This window comes from Agaricus bisporus (genome assembly GCF_000300575.1).
Source record: "Agaricus bisporus var. bisporus H97 unplaced genomic scaffold AGABI2scaffold_6, whole genome shotgun sequence".
NCBI classification, from domain to species: Eukaryota; Fungi; Basidiomycota; class Agaricomycetes; order Agaricales; family Agaricaceae; genus Agaricus; species Agaricus bisporus.
In genome coordinates, this window is record NW_006267369.1 from 123,078 (window position 1) to 146,726 (window position 23,649).

Sequence of the window (23,649 nt, forward strand, 5' to 3'; positions counted from 1 at the left end):
AAGAAAAAACATTGTCACAAGCAGTGACCTGGGAATGTTCTTCGGAGAAGAATTAGATTTGATGCTCCAAATCTTCCATCCATCCTTTAAGCTTTTGGTAGGGGCTCAACAAACTAATCGGCAGAGCTGACTTTGCCTAATCTATAAAAGCCACAGATCCCAAATCCTCTTCCACTCGGTGCCGTCATCATAGAAACGGACCTTTAGCCTGGTATTAATTCGAGACAAAAGCTTAGATTTGACACACTCGGGGAACTAGGTAGGCTAGGATGGCAGTGAAGTCTTTACAGTGTCGATAAGTGATAGTGATCAGCCACGCTGGAAGTAATCGTTTTACCGACTCCACACGGCTTCATAAGTTCACTGACAGATGTAAGGCTTAATCAAATTAGGCTAGACGTACCATCATCACCTAATTCTGTTCCGGCATTAGAGACGGTCAGCAACCCATCTCAGTTTAATTTGATGGCTCAGATTAGTAAATAGTTGGTGCAGAATGATTGGAGCAAGTGGGGTCATACTTCTAGGGACACTGATAAAAAAACAGGTAATAAACGCTCGAGACGCCCTGGATTGTTCTTGTCTGCTATTGGAGCCCGAACAGAGAGCGTTATCAATAAGTAGTCTGCATCCGAGTCGAGAGCGCGTTGTTGGCAGGAAATCATACGGCTACCGGCTTAGTAAACTGAATTAGGACGTTAGAGTGGACACTAGAGACGGTCAGCAACCCATCCTGAGATGAAATTGAGTGAGCGAGTTTCTGCCTGATCTGAGCCAGCCTCACTCCACAGTGTCCACAAAGTGTCCACCTGACGTCTTAATCTCGCAAGTTACTAAGTCGGTAGCCGCACGATTTCCTGACAACAACGCGCTCTCGATGCAGACTATTTATCGATAGTGCTCCCTGTTCGGGCTCCAATCGCGACAAGAACGATACAGGGCGTCTCGAGCGTTTATTACCTGCTTTTTTGTCAGTAACCCCATAGGCATAACCCCACTTGCTCCAATCATTCTGAGCCAACTATCTACTAATCTGAGCCATCAAATCAAACTGAGATGGGTTGCTGACCGTCTCTACTTTGTGGACACTGTGGGGTGAGGAACTCGCTCACTCAATTTCATCTCGAGATGGGTTGCTGACCGTCTCTATTGAGTGGATTTATACCGTTCTTCGCTTGAACTTCACCGAGGTCAAATTACCATCGTTGACCGTAGATTTTCCGCCTAGGAGAAAACTGCACCAGTGGACGCGAATCGGTGATTAGAAAAGACCCTCAACCAGATCTCACCTCCAATGATCGATACACTCCGTGGGATCGCCTGATAGTGAGGTTGCAACTCTATCTGCTTTCCTCATTGCTTTCCGGGCCACACCAGGCATAAAAAATATTTACGTGGATCAACGAGTGGAATTCTCAATCATGACCAACATGGACGCGAGGTATTTCGAAACTGCTACAATAAGCGCCGTGACATGACGGATGAATCAGGTGGTTTCCATGATGACACTTTCCATTATTCAACACCCATTTCTTCTTTTCGACCGTCCCCTTACCAACTATATCACGGCTGTTTGATTTCGATGACCCTACCATCTCCCTCCATTGTTGATCGGACAAAGAACTGGCTTAGACTTTTGAGCCGTCGATCACGATCCCCATCGATTCGTCCTGATCAGCAGATTGGTAAAGGCAAAGCTACGCTTGAAAGTCACTACCGAAACATGCTAATGTAACATCATAGGCTCTTTCTCCAATGCGCATGACTTCACTGTCAGCGGTGGTCAGTTCATCGATATCAATGAATTGAAAATGAATTATATCAACAATGTCATTTCAAGCAGGCAAGCGGGTACATATTCTTTCTTATTTTTCACGGAAGCCAAGCGCTCACTTGATCTGAAAGTTTTCGAACTATTGGAGCCATATACATGCCTTGATGCCACGAAGGATTCCAGCGCTCGACATCCGCCACCAAGGTGCCATCCCGACACACGATTGAAGATCCGGGAAAGACTCATGAGGTGGCTTGTGTATGAGTACGATGAATGGAAAATGCTGTGGGTCCGTGGTTCTGCCGGTACCGGGAAATCCGCCGTAGCTCAGTCCTTTGCTGATTCTTGCGAGGAGGAGGGGCTTTTCGGAGCATCGTACTTTTTCTCCCGCACCGCTGGCCGAGACAAGCTCGAAACCGTTGTACCGACGCTTGTATATCAGCTTGCTAGGAGTGTCCCTGAGTACCATTCCTTTATAGAACACCGTTTAGCCAAAGACCACATCCTCCTACGAAACTCTCCACCCATACAATTTCGGAAACTCATCATCGAACCGTTCGCCACCCTCCAACGTGAGCATTCTCGAAAGCCAATCATCGTTATCCTGGATGGCCTTGACGAGTGTGCAGGCGAGAAGGCTCAGCGAGAGATCCTTGAAATGATCACCAACGCCATCCGCACGAATCCTGATCTCCCGCTTCGCTGGCTTATTATCAGTCGTCCAGAGGCACACCTGAAGAATGCATTCTCCCGAACGTCAGAATGTGGCCGCGAGGAGCTTATCATTGACACGGAATGCCTGGAGAATGTGGAACGATACGTCAAGGATAGACTTATCGAAATAAAAGACAAATACGATGACATGATACCTGCTGACTGGCCTCCGGGGAACAAGCTTCGAGAGCTTCTTGATGCGGTGTCGGGGCTCTTTATTTTTGCGTCGACGTGTTTGAATTACATCGATGATCCAGAGGAAGCTGATCCCATCTCTCAGCTCGACTCTCTGTTATCGTTTTTGCATCGATCGCAAGGGGTTATGTCCAGGAACCCTCTGGTGGCCCTTGATATTCTTTATCATCAAATCCTTCGGGATATACCCCCCGACGTGTTTGAGACGACGAGGAAATTTTTGGCGTATGTGTGCTACCGAAGTGAACTTGATCCACTCGGTAGACTCGGCTCAGCGTGAAGGTCTGCCACCAACACGAGTATAACGAATGGCGGCAGCAGAGCGTGATCTTTGTGAGCTGCGTCACGGTCACGAAGGTAACGCCCTCTTACCTTCGGACTCCTACGACGGACAGCAGCTCAACAGCCTGCCGCCTCCTTTTTCGAAGAATAACACGTCTTTTCTTAAAAATCAAGACCAACGTTCCGTTCGTTAAGAGAGTATACCACATAACCGGTGTGAACCCAGGCAAACTCCATGGACCCCCCGGATTACGCAGAAGCTCAATTCGAGCAACTCAGGCTCAATCTCGCGCAGGCTATGGGCCTCACAGAGCAAGAAGCAGTCGCCCAGCTCACAGCAATGTGGAGACAGCGCAATCCGCTTGCGCAACAGAACGGCCCTCCTGTTGCCCCACCTCAGCCTCCGAACAACCCGCCAGTCCCAGCAGCGCCTGCTCCAAACCCACCAGTCCCTGTAGAAAGGAAGAAAGGTGCCCCACAAATTCAGGAGAACGTATACCTATCCTCCTCCAGAATCCCTGACCCTTCTGAGCACGCGCTTCGAAGGCTACGAAACTTTGAATACGTCGAGTTATGGTATTTCACTCCTAAGGGCTGCGAAGCAGCCGCCTCGCATGCCGTCACTTTAGAAGCTGACACCTTCACCATCACCAAGGCCGACTCCACCCTCACCCTCCTCCCATCCCGCACCTCCGCTGTTCCGAAAGGACACATCATTCAAGACCAACATCTGTCATACTCCGAAATGTCGATTGCGAAGAACAATCTCATCGCCCACATGGCGAAATGCCACTGGCCGCCCCAACTCGTCCAGAAGTTCATGGACTTCTTCATCAACCTTGGAACACACCCACTCCGCAGTCAACCACAAGGTGAACAAGCCCTCCTAATATATCAGGCAGAGGCTCGTCGAGACTGGTACAGAGATTTTGCAGCCAGCAACGACAACAAGACCTTCGACATAGCAGGTATAGTCGAAAGCCGCTTGAGACAGATAGCCGATGACATCAGGATATCCACTCATAATCAACTGATCGTGGTATGTCCTTTAAATATTACCACACTGCGTTCCACTCACCCATTTCTCTCCCCCCTTTTCAACTACTTCGAAACCTCTCCCCCTTCCTATCCTCCACCCCTCCACGGCCCCTCTCCCCTTTTGTTCTGGCTGTGACGCTACTCTGCGCATCTCGCCCTTACTCGCCCCTCTCTTCCTCCGAATCACACAAAAATTTTGTACATGACCCATCTTCCCCCCACTCTCCTTGCCACGGCCCCCCCCCCACTTTCGCCCCTCGGCCACGGCCCCTACCTCCCTGACATGGCATGTCATCCCACAGGATATGACGCGGGCAGCAGACCCCGGCTCGTCGTCCAGCCAGCATCGCAGCAGGCACCCGACACGACGCCAACGCTCTCCTTCCCACTCCCCGCCTCGCAAGCGCTCCAGGTGCCAGCGCAGCCCCTCCCCCCACTCCCCTGACAACAGTAGGGCGCGAGGGAGGAAGTCCTTTCGGGCCTCGTCGACCTCTCCCCGTTCAAAACCCACCCCACTCTCCGTATGCCCCACCTGCCTCGGCCGCAACCCCCACGCTGTTGCACACTGCAAAGCCACCCGCCGCTGGGATGGCCTCGATTCAAACAGATGCACCAGGACCGACAAAGGGCACCTCAAGGACCCCGACGGCACTATCCTCTGCACAGATTGGCAAAAACCGCGCAGCTGCAGTGACACCTCAGCCGGCCATGCACCCAAACACCAGTGCTCCGGCTGCGGCGATCGGGATCATGGAGCTCAGGGCTGTCCTAGAGCTCAGAAAGCTTAAGCCCCGCATGCCTTATCATATTTCCGAATGGGTATCGTTGCTCGAAGCAGCTGGCTTCACATCGAAATACCCCGAACTTTTAGAGATGTTCCATAACGGTTTCCATGCTGGAGTACCAGCCATTACTACTACTCACACCCCTTCTAATGCCTCGTCTGTCCACGAGTATTTTAATGAATTTGTTATTGCGATTAATGCAGAATTTAATAAAGGCCGATACATTGGCCCCGCCTCCAAAGAACAGTTATTAAATATTTTAGGCCCCTTTCAGTCCTCCCCAATCAGCATCATCCCTAAACCAAACAAGCCAGGGAAATTCAGATTAGTTCAAAACTTCTCGCACCCACACCTGTCAATCGGAAAGATCTCATCGATCAACAGCGCCATCATATCGGATTTATACCCGTGCACCTGGGGCACGTTCAATACAATCGCACTTTTAATTGATAGGCTGCCACCAGGATCAGAAGGTGCCATACGCGACGTAAAAGAAGCCTACCGAACCATCCCCCTCCATCCAACACAATGGCCAGGCATGGTGGTCAAGCTACATGGCGAGAACTCCTTTGCCATTGACACCCAAAATGTGTTCGGCCTAACGTCAGGAGGAGGAATCTATGGAAGAGTAGCTGATGCAGGCGCTGACATAATGAGAGCCCAGGGATTAGGACCCATCTCCAAATGGGTCGATGATCATCTATTCCTGCGCATTCCACGCGCCCACTTAGCCGAGTACAATTCTTTGAGATCACGATGGGCGTCCATCATTCAATGTGAAGGAGGTCAAAAACATACCAGAGGTCGTCTCTGGTTCAGAGGAGAATCCCTCGACAATGGGAAGTTTGAAGAATATGATGAAGACAAAGCCCTCCCGATCCTTGACCTTTCAACCACCTCCCCCCGCTCTCCCCACGACAAACTTTTCTCTTACGCTTTTCAGGACATTGACACTATTTCAGAACGCCTCGGCATACCTTGGGAGACAGCAAAGGATTCACCTTTTGCTGCCTCCTTCACCTTCATAGGCCTCACCTGGGACGCAGAGAAGCGCACAGTCTCCCTCCCACTAGCAAAACGTCAAAAATACCACGCAGCCATCACGGCCTGGCAAAGTGTTAATACCCACACCCTGAAAGAAGCAGAGAAGTTGCACGGCAAGCTTCTCCACGCCTCCTTGGTGCTCTCCCAGGGCCGGCCTTATCTCATCAACATCGAAGCTTTTCTGGGTGTTTTCAAAGACACGCCTTTAAAGCCCCGCACGCCCCCCAAACACCTTATAACTGACCTACTCTGGTGGGAAACTGCCTTATTTTCCCTTCATGTCGAACGACCCATCCAAGCATCTCCCACCGTCACAGACCCAAACGCCTTCTCCGATGCAAGCTCCGAAGTGGGCATCGGCATTATCATTGGTAGCAAGTGGCGCGCCTGGAGACTGGTCCCAGGTTGGAATGCCCCGGGATCAGGAAGAGACATCGGCTGGGCTGAGGCCGTGGGTTTCTACTTCCTGGCTGCAACGATTACAATCCAAAGGCCAGGCGGAGGCCACTTCAGAGTCTTCGGCGACAACATGGGCGTTGTCGAGGGCTGGTGGAGAGGCCGTAGCAGAAACCGCCCCACTAATAACATTTTCAAATTGGTCAACAACCTCAGCTACGACACGAACACCTTCTTCTACACACGGTACGTTCCCTCAGCACTCAATCCAGCGGATGCCCCTTCCCGAGGCGTCTACCCTCCCCACTCTGCACTCCTCCCTCCCTTACCCATCCCAAGCCATCTATCCGAGCTCATCCTCAACTTCGACCACCCCCAACTCCCTGTTGAGCGGCACTTGGCTCGCCAAGGAAAGCTCCCTCTCCCAAAACCCAAACCACCCAGAGACTCCTCCTATTCCTGCGCCGAGTCCATCCAAGATCTCCAGGCACAAGAGTTTGCAGCTCTCTCCTCCAGCTGGTAACGGTAACCCAAAATTCAATGCCCCCCTGAATCTCCCCTCCTCATCCAACGCTCCTTCACCAGCCCCCTACAAGTCTGGTTTAATGCCCCTCCCCTCTTTACTCAGGCCTCATGTTCTTGCGAAAGAACGTTTAATAAAATGGTTACCAGCCTCGGGAGAAGACACCAGAGATCTGGTAGGCGACCGTGAAAGAGTTCGTCAAGTCCTTGAGGCAGGATGGGACGAGTCCACTTTGAATACCTACGGTTCCGGTTTACTAGTCTTCCATGTCTTCTGCGATGCGAAACAAATCCCCGAGTCTCACAGAACACCATCTCCCTCAACTCTCCTATCTTCTTTCACAGCTGCCCTAGCGGGGTCATACTCCGCGACAGCGATCTCAAATTACCTCGCAGGACTCAGAGCATGGCACATACTGAACAGGCTAGAATGGCACACGAACGCAGCCGAGTTGAACGTCTTACTCAGAGCCGCCGCAAAGACGGCGCCAAGCACGACAAAGAGACCAAAACGAACGCCTTTCACCCTCGACACCATCTCCAAGATTCATGCTCATCTAAACTTAGACAATCCCCTACACCGAGCCACTTTCGCCTGTCTCACCACTGCTTTCTATGCCACAGCACGCCTGGGGGAACTCACAGTTCCCAACCTCTCCTCTTTTGACCCCACACTACACCCTTCACGCTCCTGCCTCGAAACGGTCACGGACAGGAATGGAGAAGAAACCACCATCCTTCACCTACCCAGGACCAAGACGTCCAAGACAGGTGAAGACGTGTACTGGACTTCGCAAGAAGGTATCTCGGACCCCACAGCAGCGCTAGACATACACCTCCGCACCAACAACCCCCCCACATCTTCGCACATCTTCGCCTATCCTCACGGCAAAGAATTCAGGCCCTTAACTAGGAGGAATTTCCTCTCAGTTATCAACACGGCCGCCAAAGAAGCAGGTTTGGGACCCCTCCAGGGTCACGGCATCCGCATTGGCTCAACCCTCGAATATCTCCTCGGAGGTTTATCTTTCGAAGCCATGAGAACTAAAGGGCGATGGGCTAGCGACGCGTTCTACGTCTATGTCACATGCCACGCCGAGGTACTTGGCCAACACACACATTTAAATGCTTTCCATAACCCCCTCAGCATCCGTCCAGCCATCTCCCGAGCTCGAACATTCTAAAGCTCCAAATTCCTCATAGCCAGGCAGCGCGGCGCCCTGTCAGTCCCTCCTAACCGGTAAGGGGTATCGAGACTCTGCTCCATGCGTCAGAACTAACTCGTCGGGTAGCAGCCGAGCCTCGATCGCACCGCTCCGGCGGACAGGGAAGCCTTTTTATTAGGGCTTTCGCCCAACATCTCTATCCTACATTGCACGCTCCCGTCTATCTACTTTACTCCATGTCCACTCTTAAGTATTCCCTATCGCATCAATATATCTTCGTGTTAAAGCGCGCTTGGCAAAGAGCAGGCACTGTCCAACTTTCTCCTACTTGACCAACACGCTTTCTACAAGGCTACGCGTGGCCTTTACTCCGCCATGAGCGTACCAGAACCAGGAGACGCTGCAAAATACCAACTACGATTTTATCATGCCTCATTCCAAGACTTCCTCCTCGATCCTAACCGTTCTGGAATGTTTGTCATTGGGGAGTACAAGGCACAAATGATCTTCCTGCAGTTGTGGATCTACTGGTTGGAAGTTGATGCCATCTACTTTCACACTCTTGACGGTAAGCCCGAGTCTGGGGAAATCTGAAAATTGGCCTTAATTAGCACTTTCAGGGTGGAATTTCGATGAGGAGCACACGCATGATAGTCTCCCCGGTTTGGCCTGGGCATCTGAAGACAATAGATTACGCCTCTCTCAGTCAATCACTGAGTTCATTGATCGCGGCTTGTATGACGATATCCTTGACATGCAATGGGACGGTGTGGATGAGGTTCTTCTCTCCCAACTCTCCAACGTTGATTTCCGGTATTGCTACCCTTTTTTCCTCACCATATTCTGCCGACTGGTGATCCTATTCCCAATTTTGATCTTCTTTTCTGTACTGACTCGTATCCAGGACCCATCCACTTCAATTGTACGAATAGAGCCGTCCAGCCCCACGGACCACCAACTACTAGAGTACTTCAAGCTTGTGATAGGTAACGGAGTTGCCAGACGAGCTAAATTTCCTCTAAGACTTGTAAGCACAATAAGCGGATGCCCTGTTATATTCTAAACTGGTACTAGATAGTCCCTAAGGGTGAATGGAACCGGGAATTTTTTTTCATTGGGCATGGCGTGAAGTCAGTGATTACCTGGAGAACAAAGCCAGGTTGTTCAAATGATCAGCGCGTGCATTTCCTTCGCAGTGATCAGGAACCTACTGAAGCACAAATATCCAAATACCGCGATGATCTTCATCAATTGAGGTGGAATGAAGAGGAAGCAGTATTGGCGATGGGTTAAGTATGGCCGGGAAATTTTTACGACCAGTTTTCGTGAATTCTTTAATGCGGACCAATTAATTGCAAGCACTTGTGTTTCCCTCGTATTATACAATCGAGTTCATCATGGTTCCGTGTTACCCTCATGCTGCATGGTTGAAGCTCGAACAAAACACGTCACTCCCCTTCCCTCTCAACGTGGCAACACCTCCCGTGGTCGCCCAACGCCTGGTACCGATTTCGTTCCCCCGTCCACCACGCCCCATCGCTAATGCTCGTGCTTGCATAGTTCTGCCACTCTCAAGCAATCTAGAGAAGCCCGCCAGGGCTGGTCCTGTTGCTCGTTTCGAGAAAGCGTGTACATCTCTTTCAAGTCCCGCGGATGGATGGGCACTGTCTCACACCAGACTAACCCGTTGCCCACCCATTTAATCCTTTTGGTCATCACTATTTCTGCATCGTCGATGCATAATCGATCACTGAAGTGCCATTTGTAGTTTAGTAGATGTGGCTATTGAAGTCATTTCCGGCTTACGGGCTTATAGTATGAATTTTCTCTTTTGCAATAACGTACCTATGTTTCTGTTGAAATAGTAATGATAAATTGGCTGCTAGGACACGAAACACTTAAGAAAAAACATTGTCACAAGCAGTGACCTGGGAATGTTCTCCGGAGAAGAATTAGATTCAACTTTGATACTCCAAATCTTCCATCCTTTAAGCTTTTGGTAGGGGCTCAACAAACTAATCGGCAGAGCTGACTTTTCCCAATCTGTAAAAGCCACAAACCCCAAATCGTCTTCCACTCGGTGCCGTCATCATAGAAACGGAGCTTTAGTCTGGCATTGATTAGAGACAAAAGCTTAGATTTGACACATTCGGGGAACTATGTAGGCTAGGGTGCTATCTGATGATCTCCGACTAAAGCATGGACGTATTTGTTAGAGGAGAAAGGAACCCTCAGATAGACGTCGAGTGGCAATCGCCGCCGACATGAATCCGAGTTATGCGCAAGCACGTCAAAGGCCATGCCCTCAATTTTGTACTGAACATGGCTTAGTGTGTTTGCGTGGCGGTATGCACGCGTAGTGGCGTCCGATGGCAGTGAAGTCTTTATAATGTCGATAAGATGCCGCGATAGTGATCGGCCACGCTGGAAGTAGTCGATTACCGACTCCACACGGTTTCATAAGTTCAATAACTGTAAGGGTTGATCAAATTCTGGAGACGCTATACAGTATTATACATCTAATTCTGTTCCAGCACTGAGTGGATTATACCGCTCTTCGCTAGAACCGAGGTGAAACTCCTTAACCGTAGATTTCGCGTCTAGGAGGAAACCGCACCAGTGGACGCAAATTGGTGATTAGAAGGGACCCTCAACCAGAACTCACCTGCGTCGATACTCTCATCACATTTCCATGAGAACCATACCAACTACGTCGCGGCGCTTCTTATAACAAGCAATATCTATCCGAACGGTTGAACGGGTAACAGCGTCCGAGATCGCCTGAAGTATCAAGAGTCCATTGTATACCAGATCCCCATCATAAATCCGTCCAGCAGTACAAACTACCAACAGAGAACAAAAATCACTCTGGCAATTGAGAATGAATATAATGATCAATACACTCCCGCGCCTTCTCCTCATCCCACTTCAACTCCTTCAAATCATGATTAAACTTCGATATCTGCTCTTCTGAAGGTTCCTTATCACTATGAAAAGAATGGATCCTCTGTACCCATTGCGCAGGCGATTTCGTCATCAAAACCACGACTGATTTGACACCATGGCCGATGAGGAAATAATCTCGGGCCCAAGTGTTTGAGTCATTGAACGGCTAATGGAAGTTCACGATAAGATATATAATTTATGTCAATTGTAATCAAGAGCTCACTTGACCGAGAGGAAAAGTTGCCGGTTTCGCGACGCCATGTTTAATCATTTGGTTCAGGTATTCGAGTAGTTGATGATCAGTTGGGCTGGATGGAACAGTGCGTACAAATGAATTTGATGATTCCTAAGGGAAACAAAACAGAGTCAAAGCTATATCGCGAAAGTGAAAAAGAAGCCCTTACCGATTCAAATCGAGCAGATTTAGTTAAATGATAGATATATGACGCAGGCCAATGTTTGAAATCTAGATCGTAAATGTGGGCAAGTAATTCTTCATCGATGCCTTCCCAGCGTATATTAGAGACCAAGTCGAAATAATTTCGTTCAATATACTTTGCGATAGCCTGAGAGTCTACTAGCAATTGCTTGTGCTTGGCCGGAATCCAAGTCAAACCAGGTAGACTACCGTGTCTATGAGTATAATCGTATATCTCTATTAGGATCGTAAGGACACGTTCGAACATAAATTGATGAAAGTAAGAAAAGGCTTACGGTCGTCAGCGTGGAAGTGCTTTACGTCGATGTCATGCCAATAGAGAACGGATTTCAAGATATCCACTTGCATCTTTTGCTTCTCAATAAAAAACTTCTTTGCACGGTTGGGATCGAGGATAAAATCTTGAAATGATACATGATGAAACTGTACTTGATATCGAGCGGCGTCTTCCGGTTTCGGTATCCTCATGATGGGGCGAAGTTCACGTAGAGCTTCGTAAAAAATACTTGGCTCAAGTCGAAGCAGATTGTAGAGTGCTTGGGCTGACCCGTCGATTTGCAGGTACGGACGTAGTTCACTGTGATGAAATAGATGAGCCAATATACGCCAGGTTGTACCGAAAAGAGTGGGTGATATGTGGCCGAGAATCCACGAGTAGAGCATGTCGAGAGACTCGAGAGGATCCGCCAACGAAACCTCCGAGCGATACATGAATTTCAAAAGGGCGTCAAGCTGAGCAGGCGGATTGGCTTTGTCAGGATCACCAATGTAACTGAGACTAGTAGCCGCCAGAACGAAGTGGCCAGAAACTGCTGTAACAAGTTTCTGGAAGTCCTCTTGTGAGGGCCAATCCGTTGGCGTCACGTCACTATACGTGGCTTTGAATTTGAGTACTCTTCCCCTGGCATAATGCTCGACGTCGTCGCGACACTCTGCGTCGATGGTGAGTTCTTCACGAGCGCAATCCTGGATTTGGAAAAATGTGCGCTTGAGGTGAGGCTCCGGACGGCTAAATATTAACCAGCGGAGAGGAAGATCAAGGCTGGTACGAAGAGAATCCGAGATCATTTCGAGTATCTTCAACTGAGCATCTTCACCTTTACATTCGTCAAGACCGTCCAGAATAATGATCATGGGTTCGCGAGGGCACTGACGTTGAAGAACAGAGAGGGGTTCAACGATAAGTTTTTTGAATTGAACGAACGGAGAGTTTCGGAGTAACAGGGAATTATTGGCGAGCTCAGTAGATATGAGGGCTTTGTACTCGGGGATAGCATGAGCAAGCTGATACACCAGAGTGGGTATAACAGTCTCGAGCTTGGTTCTTCCAGCGATCCTGGAGAAGAAGTAGGAGCCTCCGTGCCTTCCCCACCCATCGCAGGATTCGGCGAAGGTTTGGGCGACGGCAGACTTGCCGGTCCCAGCACGCCCGCGAACCCAGAGCATCCTCCATTTAGCCATCTCACCGAAAAGCCAGGCTTTGAGTTTGGCTGTAAGCTTGAGTCGTGTTTCAGGGTAGCACCCTGGCGGGGGATATTGAGCACTGGAGTCTTTTGTGGCCTCGAGCATAGTATAAGCTTCTAGGAGACGGAAAACTATAGCCAAGTCAATGCCATGTGCTTAAAGTGAACGGAATAAACGCTCGCACCTGCTCGTCCATGAGATAAGGTGTAAAAGACAGTTGATCCTGCAAGATTGGCATGGTGGACCGGCAGATTGTCGTCGACGATGTTAGAGTGAGAATCTTTTTCTGTTTGTTTTTTTTCCTGTTAGATCAGGTGACCAAGTGAAATAGGGGCCAACCTGTGCGCTGACGTTTCTTCGGATGATCAACGTCAACGTCGGTAGATGGCGACAACGGCCGCCGTTTTGGCTGTAGTCTACTCGACAAGGAGATTGGATTTGGTGGGTCGAATGGCATTGGAGTAGGAGTGGCGTTCATGGAAGGAACGATTCACAGGAAGTATTAGTAGAAGAAAAGTGAAAGTCACAATTATCCCCGCAGTCACAGCACCTGTTATGCAATCATTGATACGCACGGTATCGACGCTAGTAGTTGAGCCTCGAGGTCGCTCGGAATACAAGGGTTCATTTGGTACACAGACCGTTTCCTAAAATTAATTTCCACGCCAGGTAACCTATTCAAGCTTTGTCACTCGACACCAAGGTGCAGGTATCGTTGTCGATGATGTTCGGACAATCAGTAAATATGTAACCTATGTCGTACACGTGAATTAACAGCCATCAACTTTCGGCGTTCCTTTCACGTACAGACACCGGGCCTTGAGGAACTCTGCTTCGAAATGAGGTATACAACCATTAATTAAATCCAAGAAGCCTGCGGAACATCGACACCCTACATCAGCAGGCTGCAGCATTGCCAAACAGGCACTGAAAATTCACCGGTCATGTTTGAACGGCTTAGCCATGCCGTTCACTCTTTTTGCAATTAGTACAAATGCAAGTTGTTTAGGCCCTCATCTGTGTTAAATGAATCAAATCATACAATGATGAGATGGTTCGCGGGCGGTTTGTTTGTGGACTTGTAGTTGTCTGATACACGAAACAGTTAGTTGCCTGTTTGAACGCTACAAGTTGACCTAGCAATTTACAAAGAATATTCAGTTAACAAGGCGGCATTGAAAGTCGTTTGAGATTCGGCAAGGATCCGGGACGGTTTTCACCAACTATAATATCTTTTGGGACGTGTTAATGCTGCTGTATGTGCATTATTGGCGAAAAAGATACCTTTCAAGGCGTTTCGAACGGTTTCAGAAAGAACCTTCCATTCCAGCCAAGACTTTGCATAACTTGGCCGCCCAGGAAGGCAAGCCATTCAAGCATGGCCATTCGGGTAGTAATGAATCAGAGTGGGCAAGAAACAACCTGGTCAGCGCAGTCCTTTGCCATTTCCGTTTCAAACCCCAAAAATCTATTCTCGGTGGGGTCTCACGCAGTATTAAATGACAAGTAGCCCTTCAGCGTCCAAATGATGATAACGGCAAGAGCCCTGAAACACGGCGCGATAAGAAAGCGTTAGTTTTCAGCTCACAAAGGCAAGCCTCGGCCGGGAAAAGTACACATAAGACCAGATCACCGATAAGAGGCCCTCTATAGGATCATATTCTCCACCGGGAGTATTTAACGCTAGCTGGACAGCGATAAAGTACTAGGGAAGGCATTGGGTAAGTAGAATCGCATGTTTGACCACGATAATGACGGTGAAAGCATGTCCTGTCCTGGAGTCCTTCACAAGAAACAACGAGTCAAAAGCTCGTTTGCCAACTAAGAATGGTGTCGCGCTATCCTTCACTGACTATTTGAGCCTGAAATCTTACATCGAAGACAATGACAATACACACACTAATACCGGATGGATCAACGGGACTGTGTCTGAGCCAATAGCTTGAACTTTCCGGAACAATCCAAGGAACTGAATTCATATGTAACGCACTTCCACCCATCGTGACCGAGACGTGGCAGGCTAACGAAAGTATATGAGTAATATTAATCTGAGAAGATGAAAAGAAGATGAAAAGAACGCGCTGCATCGGAGGCGGCGCCCGAATGTTGCCAATCGAAGAAGTAACATAATGGCATCGAGACTTCGACCGAAGATGAATTGAATCCGAGTCTGTGAGAAGAGAGGCCACTGGCCATCGCCAAGCCGAAAGCCAATTCGAATAATAGGGCTCACCATCGTCAAGTTTAATGGATGGATGGTAATGATGGAAGAAAGCTATATCGATCAACTTTCTTGCCAAAGCAGACACGTATTGGCAGTTGGAACAGCGGTTAATCCGCGTCACGATAGCCGTCGGCGTGGTTTGGGTAGACCAAAGAGACATAGCCAGGGTCCGTAAACTGAGGTGCAGAAAAAACGCAAGGAGAGAAGAGGCATCTAGGGAAAGAAGTATTAGCTAGCTGTCATGGCGAGCATTTGAAATCTGTTGAAGACCTCTGAGTCAATAAAATGCGGCGATTATAAAGGTCAAACTCGAACTTACCATTCATACACGCAACACGGTCGGCCTTGGTAAAAGCATGCGCCCATTCCTGTTGATTCGGCGATGCATTTACATGCCCGAGGATGTAATCCTCTAGTTGGATACACTGTGGCTGTTATCCCGACAGATGGTCAGATTCCCGAGGCCTAAATTTCTCGGACAGAGTGCGTGGTAGGAAGAAGGTGAGAAGAAATTGTGAAGGGGACCCGCACTTGCTCTGGCGTATGATTTGAAGAATGTTTTCTGGGAAAGATAAAGCGCCGGCACGTCTAGTGACGATACCAACTATATCAGCAAATAACGAGTAGTTGCTTTACGGGGTGACTAGAACAGGAGCCAGTTAAATGATTCAATGCAGTGATAAGCTGAGGAAAAGGCTGACCATAACATAATATGTGACATTATCATCCCCCGGCTTGTTCCGGCCGTACCTTCAGCCTCCTGCCAACTGTCGGGCGCAAGTACGTGCATCATCTCTGAACATAGAGATGGTACTTATGATCTGGTAAGTAATAGAATCGAGAGGTCCTTCATCGAGCCATTATCATTTCACGCTGCTGTATTTCCGTGCCCTTGTTCAACTGTCTCTAGAATTTCAAATTTCAAGTCTTGCTGCGCCACATCTTCCATGCTTCTAAAACTCGGCTAAGGGCACCTGACCGATGCCACGATGGATATCGAGAGTACCACCTTGCTGCATGGCATCTTAAAGGCTCGAAAGCAAGGCCACCCGCCTATCTCATAAAATTCTGCGATCTTGCAACGCCAGTGATAGGATGTCGAGAATAGTCGCTGCTAATGGAGAAGCAATACCGCAAAACACATATAGCATTTCAACTACGGGCCAAAGCGCCCCGAGCTCATAATGGGCACCACAAAACGAAATACTCAACGTTTCATCTGTTTATCGAAACAAGGCAGCCATTTATCCAGAGCAAGCTGGAACAAACCTATACCTGCGAAGAAGGGCTCTTGGGCAACCGGACTATAGAAACCGACAGTGCCGAAGTTGGTATGATTTGAGTCCGGCGTCAAGAGGATCCGCATGTCCGAAACGTGAACCATATCGTCGTAAGTCATTCCGAAAAATGTATTATTGTCTGACGACACGGAGTTGCATCTATTGTTACAGGATGTCAAGTCATGAGCATGTGCCATCTCCTATGTTCAACGTTTCACTTACTCAGGGATGTTAACTGATGGTGTTCGTTTGGGAGCATTGTCTTCGATCGAAGCTAGGCTCATTGTCCTCCATGGGTCAACTAATTATTCCTCAGAGGCTTGCAATGCAACTGAATATCGCTCACTCACATTCACCATTTGTCCATAACACATTGGATGGATTCATATTCCACCCTCCATATTTATTGACCTTCGATGTTTGTGGAGATGGAGGTATAAAGCCTTCAAAAGATCGGTTGCATTGTCCTTGAAAAAGTTCCAACGACGCGAACGCCGTCTGGATGGATAGCGGATTATTTCTGTCGCCTCGTTGATAAAAACCTAGGGTGATTATAAGGGCCTTGAACAATATATATGCCGTATTTTCTAACGCACCATATTCAGAGCAGTATTGCCACATCCACGACCTATCCGCAATAGGATCACTTGAAGACGACGGAACCGAATCATAATCCAGCTCTGAAATCGCCGTAAGGAACGCTTCAAATGCAGATTGGACTCCCTCCTCCGTTGAAATGCCTTTCTCCACGGCGTCTTGGGTGAAGTTTTTTGTTTCCAACAAGTTACAGAACGGAAGAAGAGAGTCCTTGAAACCATAATATTGATAAAAGTCCAATGGGTCCATTAGGATACTAGCGGCGGATATGTCGCTGGTGCTTCGCGCATCGTCTTCAGTGATATCCTCGGCCTCTGTTGTATCGCCCCCTGGCTTGCCGGCCCGAGCTTTCAGTAATTCAAGTTTCATTCGAGTTTTTGCCTCATCGTCGTCTCCCATGAGGGTATCATCAACATGGCTTTAAAATCAAAGGTGAGAACTCAGTCGAGCTTGACCAGAAATCAGAATCGTACCGAGTTACACTAACCCAATCCGCTGAGCAATTCCTGGTCAAGCTCCTCTCCGCAGCTTTATAATAGCTCGCCATATCAACCTCAGCTTGAACCGGTGCAGATGATGCCCACGCCGCATAAACGACCTCCGGGTTCCTTATCCTCAAATGGGCCGCACGAATACCTGGGTATGACCCTCCTAGGAAAACCCACGGAGTGCCACTCGGATGAACTGGTAGTGCCAAAGGATCATTTCTGATGTCTCCCTTAGAAGGTACTTGGCGATCGGACGATGATTTCCGGAATGAGTTGGCGAAAAATATGAAATCCTCTAACGCCTGCTCAGTGTTTAGAAATTGCCATTGGTCTCCGGTTGTGTTCCTCTGCGAAAAGAACCTTATATACATGATATCCTCATACCGAGATCAATGCTTACGTTGACTGGAAATGGGAGGGAAACGCCATAGAATCGATGTTCCCATAGAATGGCAACGCCGTTATACCTCTCAGCTAGACGCATAACTGCCGATTGGCCATGGTACTCCTAGTACCAGGTAAATATTGTAGGTAAAGAGTGCCTAATAGACCAAGTAATCTAGGGCTCACCTGTAAATAATACGGAAGCAGCGGCTCTGCGTCTTGCTCCCCCGAGTCGAAAACTAAGGTGATTCCCATTTATATGTCCAATTCATGTTCAATTTCTGTTAGGTTTCTCACCAAATACCGGTCCTCCATCCTCCCAATAAGTCGCGTTAACCCAAAACCGATTCTTGAAGGTCTGAGTCGTTTTATTCTCGAAATGATCAACAGGAATCTAAGGGTGTTACGCCGCATCATACACCATCAAAGATCGATTGAGAGCTAGTGTGTACCAAATGGCGTACCTCAATGAAGTACTCTCCTCCATCAGCGATCGGGTCTCCACTGCTCTCATCAGAAGCAAATGACAAACGTTCAAGTGGTGTTGGTGTAAGTGGTGTTAGTCTTGGCAATCGAATACCCGGTGCGGAGGCCGGTGTCACTCTTCTAGTTTGACCGAGAATACCTGCAAATCCTATAACAAGGATAACTGTCAAACAAAACAATCGAAGGTGCTGAATGGGAGTCATTGGAGAATCTCAAGAGCAGTCTTCATCTGAGCACTGGTGATTAGCTCATATGTTTTTTCGACTTTCCCAAGGATGGTCCACGAGACGTGCCACGATGCTGGACCGAGCAAAAAGTCTGAGAGATTCACCCTTTTTTGGGTCCAGTGGGTGAATGTGACCTCCATACATGGACATTCTTCCATCGTCCCTGCTCTTAGTTCTCTGCATGTTTGGTTCTCGTGGGAAAGACCATCGATTGTTAAGATAATGCGATATCTGGTGAATAGTGATAAGAGCAAATACAATACATCTTTTAAGATAAGGAGATGTAGATTTACGAAGAGAAGAAGGCTATATATACAAAGAAAATCTCATGCCCAAAAACCCCAAGAAGAGAAATAGATAGAAAAACAAAGCCATCAAGCCAAACACAAAAAAATCAACTACAATTGAGGCGGCCTTCCATTTTCCATTATACCACACTCTCGCATAAACGATAACCATCCCTCATCCATCCCGCTCTCAGTCGTCAGCCCCATTTCGACCATCGGATCCATCGAATTTTGGTTCGGAGCAAAAGGAGCAGCACCTGGAAGGAAGCTGCTCCCAAGGTATGAAGGATCGACGCTAAAGCCTTGAAAGGCCATAGGATCACTTCGGCTATTATAAGCTGCTCCAGTCATCCCTCCCTGATTTTGTGAAGGTGCCAGGAGTGTCGATGTGTCCATACCCGCTGTAGGTGACGACTCCATCCCGGAATAATACTGGTTCGGCGAGAATCCTGTATTTGCAGGATTAAGCGCCATCCATGAGTTAAGCGCATTGGCTTCGGCTGATCCCGTCGAATAACCAGGTGCGGCGCTCGACGGATCATGACGTGGGTGATTCTGCCTAGGAACAGTCCTCCCCGACGGTTGCTCCCATCTATTGATAGCCGAGGGCGAAGTCATATTTGCACTAGAATCCCTCCGACCTGACGCTCCATTGCTCTGTGTCGATGGGGGTCGATAATCGCGCATCGATGGTGGAACAACGCCAGGAGTAGAGGGAATAGTCGATATCGATTTACTCGCGATGTATCCCATGAAATTGTTGTACATCTCTCCAACGTCTCTCCCTGGAGGGCTCCCGCTCTTCCTGGAACCTACATGACTGGGCGACGAACGAGGTGGAGGATGACTGCCGGAATTAGGTATCGAGTGTGGATAGGATTGCATTCGCGATTGCCGCGTGGTGTCGTGTTGAAAATATTCGATCAGGGATGGATGCACGTCAGGCATCGACAATGAATCAGAAGATGGTGAGCCTCCGGGAGTGTTAGGGTGTGATTCGCAGGCAGTGGAGGGCTCGGGGGAAGAAACAAGAGTTCCAGTTTCTGCCGGTTTAGGTTTGCTTTTTCTAGTCAGAAGGCGTGCCTGCCCTCCAAAAAGGGCCAACTCATCCTCCGCATCATGGAGCGAGCGAACCGAAAACAGTCCAGACACCTGCGGGTTCAAGTGACTTGCACTGCCGGTTGTTTGCGCCGGTAGATTCGAAGAGCAAGATTCGTTATATGATAAAATTGCTGTCTCCTTCAATTTTCGAAGAACGCCCTGTCAACGTAAGCCACTCAATCAATTAGACAGTTGACTCCAACCAAGAACATCAAATGCGCACCAAAGCTATCCGAGCACGGTACGATTGTGGTGCCGTGTTCTTGAATAGGTCAATGGCGATATCCAAATCTAATAGAGCACTTGCTGCGACAGCCGAATTGGGCGATCTAGTAACCACTGTGCCGACTATTACCTGGAAAATAAAATGTTATTAGTATTCTATGATAGCCGAGCATAAGCGATCAACACATGCCGCGGCAGAAAACGTTTGGCACAACAGAAACCATATCCGCATGCTTAATGGGGCACATCTCTCGAACTGATGTGCAGTGGCTCTGATGATCACAGATGCACATCTATAAGCTGTCAAGAAAGAAGGAGCAAATGGGCTGAGTAAAGGGTTTGTTGGGTGATCGAGAACTGCTTGAGCAAAAAAACTGCGATGTAAGTATAGCATCGCTTAAAAAGAACATTGATCAGCCTGATGCATTTATAAATGCCGACATGAGTCAAATGTACTCACTGACAGCTCTATGCTGACTCGCGTAAAATCCTCTCAAACTTAATGAACTAGAGTAAAACTCTTCTTCTCCTTCCTCACGGGTTACATATGGTCTGAAGTGAGCCCAGAATGGCGTGCTACGGACTTTACGATCGAGATCCAGAATCGTCTGGTAGCTGGGCGCCTTGGCCACCAGAGTAGTTTCGGCTAACGGATAAAAAATACTTTTGGCGAACACATGTTTCATTCTCCAAACTGTGCGAGCGTCATTATCAGCCTCAAATGGGGTATCAAAGCTGACATAGAACCTACATCCATCTTGACACTGCCCTGTCTCATCATCAATGGTCGCTTCTTCGTCAAGGGGGAATTCGCAGTCCACGTAAGATAAATGAATAGCCGGCGGACGGCCAAGTGCCAAGCTCTTTTCAAGTTTTAATAAGAAAAGAGCAATAGTCAAATGGAGCACTCACATGCGACACATCTGCAGCGAACGTCTCCCAGAACAAGTTCCGACGCATTTGCACTGTAGTTGCGTCCATCATCCATCGTGCGCTATCGCGGTCTATTATTAGATCATGGATTTCTCGTCAAAAGTGGCTTCCAATTGATAAACGATATATCAACTAACGAAGTCCAATCTATCAAAACCAAAATATGGTAAACCAGAATGACAAACATTGTAAAAAAGAAGGGTGAACTCACGCTTTGCGCCATCTTTGCAGTGAAACTCATGATACACCACTAATTGATGAATGAGAAACAGTGGGGTAAGGGAAGAAAAAGAAAACTACTTACTGCGCTATCCCTAGAATATTTCCGTCCTGCGTGAGTGTGATATGTGGCCATTAGTCCCATTGCTCGAACAGTATCGATAGACGGTGATTCATAGACAGCCTTCAAAGAGAGCGCGGCACGGCCCAACTCGTAAAAATATTCGGCTTCGGCATTATAAGGAGGGAGATTAAGGTCGAGTAAGGCTCCAAGAGCGAAGATAAAGAAGAGCATAGCAAGTTCATGAGGTCGTAAACTCTCTGGGACGTCTTGTTCCCTAGGGAGCTCCCCAAGTTGTGGCGACGGTTCAGCGGCCTGAGCAGTTGATTGTAGTAATGAATAGGTGCGCGGCAGTATGGAATCGAAAAGCTCTTCTCGTTTTACCGGGCGATAGAAGAATGAAGCATGATCGATGTAATATTGAGCGAGCGATAAACCACGTTCCCAAGTTGGCAAATACGATTCGAGAGTTTTCAAAGCAGCCGGGTCTGCTGACATATTAAACCGCGTGAATGGAAAAGAGTTCGACAAGCTTTCAAGTTCAGGTGACAAGGGAACATGCAAGTTTTCAGTTTCTTCCGCCGAGGGAGTGCTATCTGAAGCTTCGGAAGCCTATGAAATGTTGAGATGCACGACCAATCAGGCACGAAAAATTTGCGTAGTACGTACCATCATAAGGGTCTGCAGTAAAAACTCAGCCTCAACGACCACTAGGACGCAAGACATAACATACCTCAGTACCCGCCGACCGTCCAAAGTACCGCGATTCCCCTGAATCCTCCAACGTCAAAGTGCCCAGTGCATCAATCGACGCCTCTCGCTCCTCCCCTTCCTCATCTTTTGGTAAGATCGCTTCCGAGCCAAACTTGATCTTCAAATGATCTTCAGTCAAAAGCGCATGAGGTCTATCCGAGATCGTCGCTTGCAAAATGGCTAGGGCGTCTTCCAACTGTCGAATCCGATTGCTCATTTCCGAAATCTTTTTGTGAAGCTGGTCCGTGTCCGCGAGTATGAACCTGATGGACATGTTCAGCAAGCGGCCGTTATTGAGGCCTTAAATATGAACCTGCTGCCCTGACCAGCCGACAGAATTCCTGCATGAACGCGGTGAGTCAAGGAGCATGACCAGTCTTGGGACGCTCACCACAAGGACATATGCTCTCGCATCCTCTTCTGACACAAGAACTACAAGGAACTTTCTTGTCACATCTAAGCTTCAGCCGCCGACATTCTGCACACGACAACTCTCCTATCACACCGAACAAAGAGGCCCCTTTAATGAGCTTTTCTCACGTATGATACCACAAGTGGACCCACCTCGAATCCGTTTCAGTTCAATATCCCTCAGCTCCTCCTGCGTAATCTTCTTCTGCGTTCTTCTTGTTGGAATTATGCGAGTAGTATCGACGGGCATCTTTTATAAGATCATACAGTATAGTTGTGGATGAGGCGGTGAGTGACAAAATGATTTCCCACACAGTCTCACAAGCTTTATATGATGTTTATATGTTGTCATCTGCGGGGAATGCGGCGTTCATGCTATTTATTTTCAGCCCTGATTAGATTCATTTTTATGATCTATTGGGCCGGGGTAACGAAAATGCAGCTCCCTCTCGACGACCTCGCCCACAACTCGAATCCGTCATAGCTCTCGTCCCAAAGCCGCAAAAATCTGGAATCATAGTTGCTCTAGAAGACTATCCAACGTACGTCCAAAGTTTTAACCAAGCACTGCGCCTTATCATCAATTATCACCAAACATATTCCATATATCTTTGACGTCTCACCATTCTTCAGATGGCATTTTTCCTCTTCTTTGGTCTCCCTCTGCCCTTACCTTCCGGCGCCTGATAACCGTCCTCAACAGATCAAGATAATCTCCACAATGTTCGTTGCCACATACCTTGATCCTTTCCTGATTGGCCGTTTTCTTTAAAACACCGACTCGCTTGGGTAGATTCGTTAAATATGTGGGTCAGTAAAAGGTAATAAACTAGGCAAATACCAATCGTTTTTTATTCCCGCCTACACCAGCTTCAGGTTCATCTTCTCCGAAGCGTTTCAAAGGAGTCTTTTCAGGTTGATTCTCATCTTTCTCTGAATCTTCATTGGACAGTTGAACGAAGGATACAGCAGATCCTCTAAGCCTTGATGGATGAGGAGATTGCGGTGGTGTAGATAACTCGGAAGGTATCTGTGAAGCAACTGGCTGAATGATATCCATCTCACTCGTCTAATTATACCGAGGTCAGAGAAGATTACCCTATCCAGAATCGCTCGCTTACCTGCACCATAGGTGACACAGCGACAACTGGTGGTTCTTCTTGCTGTGGCTCTGGCAATGCATGCGCCGCATCCTGAATTCTTGGCTA

The 23,649-nt window shown here is 48.2% G+C and overlaps 7 protein-coding genes across 7 annotated transcripts; 4 read left to right on the top strand and 3 right to left on the bottom strand.

Annotated features, from left to right (window-relative positions):
- Positions 1-1,582: 1,582 nt before the first annotated feature.
- AGABI2DRAFT_118435 (hypothetical protein) lies at positions 1,583-2,963 on the top strand (the record flags this gene model as incomplete). The annotated part of the gene is made up of 3 exons (XM_006461495.1): positions 1,583-1,685; positions 1,744-1,851; positions 1,906-2,963. The coding sequence occupies 3 exons, from the start codon at positions 1,583-1,585 to the stop codon at positions 2,961-2,963; spliced, it is 1,269 nt and encodes a 422-aa protein (XP_006461558.1).
- Positions 2,964-3,491: 528 nt separating this feature from the next.
- AGABI2DRAFT_59298 (hypothetical protein) lies at positions 3,492-3,974 on the top strand (the record flags this gene model as incomplete). Its single annotated transcript, XM_006461496.1, has 1 exon — positions 3,492-3,974. A coding segment is annotated over one exon (483 nt), but the record flags the coding sequence as incomplete, so codon positions are not given.
- A 324-nt stretch (positions 3,975-4,298) lies between these two features.
- AGABI2DRAFT_205353 (hypothetical protein) lies at positions 4,299-5,029 on the top strand. Its single transcript, XM_006461497.1, has one exon. The coding sequence runs from the start codon at positions 4,309-4,311 to the stop codon at positions 4,789-4,791; it is 483 nt and encodes a 160-aa protein (XP_006461560.1). The 5' UTR covers positions 4,299-4,308; the 3' UTR covers positions 4,792-5,029.
- Positions 5,030-6,815: 1,786 nt separating this feature from the next.
- AGABI2DRAFT_58702 (hypothetical protein) lies at positions 6,816-7,856 on the top strand (the record flags this gene model as incomplete). Its single annotated transcript, XM_006461498.1, has 1 exon — positions 6,816-7,856. A coding segment is annotated over one exon (1,041 nt), but the record flags the coding sequence as incomplete, so codon positions are not given.
- Positions 7,857-10,583: 2,727 nt separating this feature from the next.
- Positions 10,584-13,238, bottom strand: AGABI2DRAFT_193008 (hypothetical protein). Its single transcript, XM_006461499.1, has 6 exons — positions 13,105-13,238; positions 12,950-13,051; positions 11,577-12,896; positions 11,267-11,517; positions 11,086-11,208; positions 10,584-11,028 (listed from the first exon to the last, which is right to left on the bottom strand). Exons 1-6 carry the CDS (start codon positions 13,220-13,222, stop codon positions 10,780-10,782), a joined length of 2,163 nt encoding a protein of 720 aa, XP_006461562.1. The 5' UTR covers positions 13,223-13,238; the 3' UTR covers positions 10,584-10,779.
- Positions 13,239-16,112: 2,874 nt separating this feature from the next.
- AGABI2DRAFT_222358 (hypothetical protein) lies at positions 16,113-18,049 on the bottom strand. Its single transcript, XM_006461500.1, has 7 exons — positions 17,925-18,049; positions 17,755-17,862; positions 17,340-17,701; positions 16,866-17,284; positions 16,620-16,811; positions 16,492-16,570; positions 16,113-16,428 (listed from the first exon to the last, which is right to left on the bottom strand). The coding sequence occupies exons 1-7, from the start codon at positions 17,991-17,993 to the stop codon at positions 16,197-16,199; spliced, it is 1,461 nt and encodes a 486-aa protein (XP_006461563.1). The 5' UTR covers positions 17,994-18,049; the 3' UTR covers positions 16,113-16,196.
- A 755-nt stretch (positions 18,050-18,804) lies between these two features.
- Positions 18,805-22,691, bottom strand: AGABI2DRAFT_222360 (hypothetical protein; the record flags this gene model as incomplete). Its single annotated transcript, XM_006461501.1, has 13 exons — positions 18,805-19,998; positions 20,063-20,194; positions 20,249-20,460; positions 20,525-20,758; positions 20,816-20,927; positions 20,977-21,068; positions 21,135-21,144; positions 21,209-21,247; positions 21,302-21,879; positions 22,007-22,293; positions 22,344-22,371; positions 22,422-22,526; positions 22,595-22,691. 13 exons carry the CDS (start codon positions 22,689-22,691, stop codon positions 18,850-18,852), a joined length of 3,075 nt encoding a protein of 1,024 aa, XP_006461564.1. The 3' UTR covers positions 18,805-18,849.
- Between the last annotated feature and the right edge of the window lie 958 nt (positions 22,692-23,649).

Coding starts and splice junctions, on each gene's coding strand:
- AGABI2DRAFT_205353 (XM_006461497.1), top strand. CDS start 4,309: ATGACGCGGGCAGCAGACCCCGGCTCGTCGTCCAGCCAGCATCGCAGC.
- AGABI2DRAFT_193008 (XM_006461499.1), bottom strand. CDS start 13,222: ATGCCATTCGACCCACCAAATCCAATCTCCTTGTCGAGTAGACTACAG. Junction 12,897..12,949: donor CTTATCTCATGGACGAGCAG/GTGCGAGCGTTT, acceptor ACTTGGCTATAG/TTTTCCGTCTCCTAGAAGCT. Junction 11,029..11,085: donor CAACTTTTCCTCTCGGTCAA/GTGAGCTCTTGA, acceptor AACTTCCATTAG/CCGTTCAATGACTCAAACAC.
- AGABI2DRAFT_222358 (XM_006461500.1), bottom strand. CDS start 17,993: ATGGGAATCACCTTAGTTTTCGACTCGGGGGAGCAAGACGCAGAGCCG. Junction 17,285..17,339: donor GATTGGGTTAGTGTAACTCG/GTACGATTCTGA, acceptor TTGATTTTAAAG/CCATGTTGATGATACCCTCA. Junction 16,812..16,865: donor GCAATACTGCTCTGAATATG/GTGCGTTAGAAA, acceptor TAATCACCCTAG/GTTTTTATCAACGAGGCGAC.